This window comes from Nicotiana sylvestris, chromosome 3 (assembly GCF_000393655.2).
Source record: "Nicotiana sylvestris chromosome 3, ASM39365v2, whole genome shotgun sequence".
Classification (NCBI taxonomy): Eukaryota; Viridiplantae; Streptophyta; class Magnoliopsida; order Solanales; family Solanaceae; genus Nicotiana; species Nicotiana sylvestris.
In genome coordinates, this window is record NC_091059.1 from 34,362,877 (window position 1) to 34,366,308 (window position 3,432).

Here is a 3,432-nt window from a genome sequence, read left to right on the forward strand (position 1 = left end):
TCCAAATGCATCATATCACTGTGTAAAATACTATGCACATAACCGTGGGTGACCTCATTTCACCCCAATCAATATAAGACTGATAACATAACATAACTGAAGATCATTACTCCAGCCTTTGTCCGTAAACTTTAGAACCCAATTTTTAACATCCGAAATTCATTACAAGACCCGAATCTCGCACCTACACAATGTATAAGTCTGAACAAACTGGACCAAGCAATAACCATAACTCAAAATGTAATCACATGATATACCACACAACTCAGATACCCATATCAATAACTATCAACCATAATAGTTGCTCATTGGCAAATCTGGTATTGTTAACAAACATATCAAATAAAACTTTGTTCCAAACCTTTGTACAATGTGAATGGTGAATGAAACACACAGAAACTCGTAACCACTCATTAGATCAACAAGTCATGAAGCTCTTTCTCGTTTGACACGTCCATAGCCAAATTCTAATTTGACCAACGATATTATCCTTCCAAATATACCGTAATCAAATACGATAGAACCCATTCCAGGTCCAATGACCTCATCCCATCAATTAAAGCTGCCCTACCAACATGTTACACTAGTATCATCTATAGCCAAACGCCATATAATCCGTGCTCCAAAAAGAAGCAACTCGAGTGTAACCAATGATGAAAAGAGAACCAAATGAGAGAACCGCCTCATAAGCTCTACAGGTACCACCACAAACACAATGTTATGAACCCATCACCCATAATAGAACCAAGACACACGAATCTAACATGAAGGATCATATTCTAACATAACTCCGCTGCATTGCCTGACCCAATTCAAACATCGGTCCACATGAAATACCTTGAGCCATAATGCTCAAAATCAACAACCATACACAAGTTGACAACAATCACACGAAGTGCATGACCATAACCATGGAGAAATGGCTAGCACAATATACTACCAACAGGAAAGACCATAACTAAGGTGCAATCAACCATTCGACATCCCAAGTACCATCTCGCTCGAACTCCGCTACAAGGCCCAAACAGAACCGCATCATGTGTGCAAATAATCAATAGATCACAACCCAACTTAGCATAGAAGAGTAACACATAGATCATATCAAAACATGAAGAAGCTTAACTCTAACTGAATGATACACCACTCAACAATAGCCGTGGAGAGTCAACAAATACGATCTGGTGTAGAATACACATCCTCATTAAGCTTGCTAGTGGCCTCTAAATCGATTTTGATCCTTCCAAAATAAGTAGGTAACCTTTCTAAAGATCCACTCGAACCTACCCACAACACATACCGTCAGCTGGCTAACTTCACCATATCTTTGCAGTCTACAACCAAGAAACAATCTGCCTCTAAGACCCCCAGTCTCCAAACCACAAGAATACAAAAGAATCACCAGATCTGATCACATCTCCACCACTCAAATGACTGACAAATCCTTTATACATGATCATCTCATAAGGAATACTTCTATAATTCTTCCGTGCCACATAGCAAAATTTGAATATCAACAGTCAATCAACCAGGCGAGTACAACAATTCCAATAAAGCATTTGTAAGTCAAAACACAATGCACCTTCTGAAATGTACACTCTTCTCGTATAATACCAAATAGTGCCAACATTTTTCTCACTGTCTGAACGTACTGAGCCATACAACCTATATAAAATTATCAATAAGTAAATTTAAATTGACAATCGTACGAGGGACATTAAATATAAAAATCACAATTGACAGCTTTTTAATTTGTAGTTGTCTATTGAGAATGCGCAAACATCTATTGTTATGTAACTTCAAGAGCCTAGAGGTCATAAAAAAATTTCTCAAATCACAAGTAAGTTTACGTCCTTACGCGTCGACACTATCAATGAGTTTATGATGAAGAGTATAAGATATTTCTTTATATATAATTGCCTAGAGAAGTTCTCTGGAGATGCTTGGAGGCAAACGGTCTATCGGTCCCTTACATTATGACGATTAAGGACATGTATGCTGGGGCAAAGACTCGATTTAGGATAGTAGGAGGCGATTCTGACCATTTTCCGGTGAAAATGGGATTACACCAAGGTTCTGCCCTCAGTCTGTTTTTGTTCGCCTTGGTGCTGGACGCGTTAACACACCATATTCAAAGGGAGGTGCCATGGTGCATGCTATTTATCGATGACATAGTTTTAATTGATGAGTCGCGAGTCGATGTTAACGATAGACTGGAGGTTTGGAGACAGGATCTTGAGTCTAAGGGTTTCAAGTTGAGCAGGGCGAAGACGGAATACCTGGAATGTAAGTTTAGCTCTGAGCCGGGGGAAGTGGACGTGGATGTGAGGCTTGAATCACCGCTCATCCCAAGTAGAGGCAGCTTCAAGTACCTTGGGTCGGTTATCCAGGGGGGGGAGATTGATGAGGATGTTAAATATCGTATTAGTGTAGGATGGATAAAGTGGAGGTTAGCATCTGGAGCCTTGTGTTATAAGAGAGTGCCACCGTTATTCAAAGGTAAGTTCTATAAAGTGGTTGTTAGATCGGCCATAATGTATGGGGCTGGGTGTTGGCCTGTAAAGAACTCACATATCCAAAAGTTGAAAGTAGCGGAAATGAGGATGCTGAGGTGGATGTGCGGGCACACTAGAATGGATAAGATTAGGAATGATGATATTCAGGAGAAGGTGCATGTGGCTCCCATTGATGACAAGATGGGGGAAGCGAGACTCAGATGGTTCGGGCATGTTCAGAGGAGAAGCCTAGATGTGCCAGTTAGAAGATGTGAGCAGTTGGTTGTGGAGGGCACGAGAAGAGGTAGAGGGCGACCTAAGAAATATTGGAGAGAGGTGATCAGGCAGGATATGGCGAGGCTTCAGATTTCCGAGGGCATGACACTAGATAGGGAGATGTGGAGATCGAGTATTAGGGTTGTAGGTTAGGTACCAGTCTGGTAGGGTTTTTGTCTAGGATAGTTAGTGGCAATGTTGTATCTTACTATTTCACTTTTCAGCGCAGGAACTATTTACTAGCTAATGCTTTTGCTTTGCATCTTTTTTCTAAAGTTTATGTTGTTCCTGTTTTCATATGATTTCTTTGTTGATACTAATGTTGTCTCATTTTTGTCTTTTTGCTTTCTTGAGCCGAGGATCTTTCGGAAACAGCCCTCTACCCCTTCGGGGTAGGGATAAGGCCTGCGTACACACTACCTTCCCCAGACCCCATTAATGGAATTTTGCTGGGTTGTTGTTGTTTATATATAAGTGCCTTCCTTATTTTAAATTTGGTTTTAAAGTTCAATTAAAGGAGTTTCCATCCTATGACTATTTAGGTAAAAGAATCCTAAACCTAAAGGCACATTAATTGTTGGGATACTATTTGTTATGAACCAAACTTTTCAATGAATACAAGCTAAACTGAATCCTTAATCTATATTTTGTCAATTTTGATTTT

The 3,432-nt window shown here is 39.9% G+C and overlaps 1 protein-coding gene across 1 annotated transcript; it reads left to right on the top strand.

Moving 5' to 3' along the window:
• Positions 1-1,973: 1,973 nt before the first annotated feature.
• On the top strand, positions 1,974-2,921 carry LOC138887219 (uncharacterized). Its single transcript, XM_070168943.1, has one exon. The coding sequence runs from the start codon at positions 1,974-1,976 to the stop codon at positions 2,919-2,921; it is 948 nt and encodes a 315-aa protein (XP_070025044.1).
• Positions 2,922-3,432: the final 511 nt, after the last annotated feature.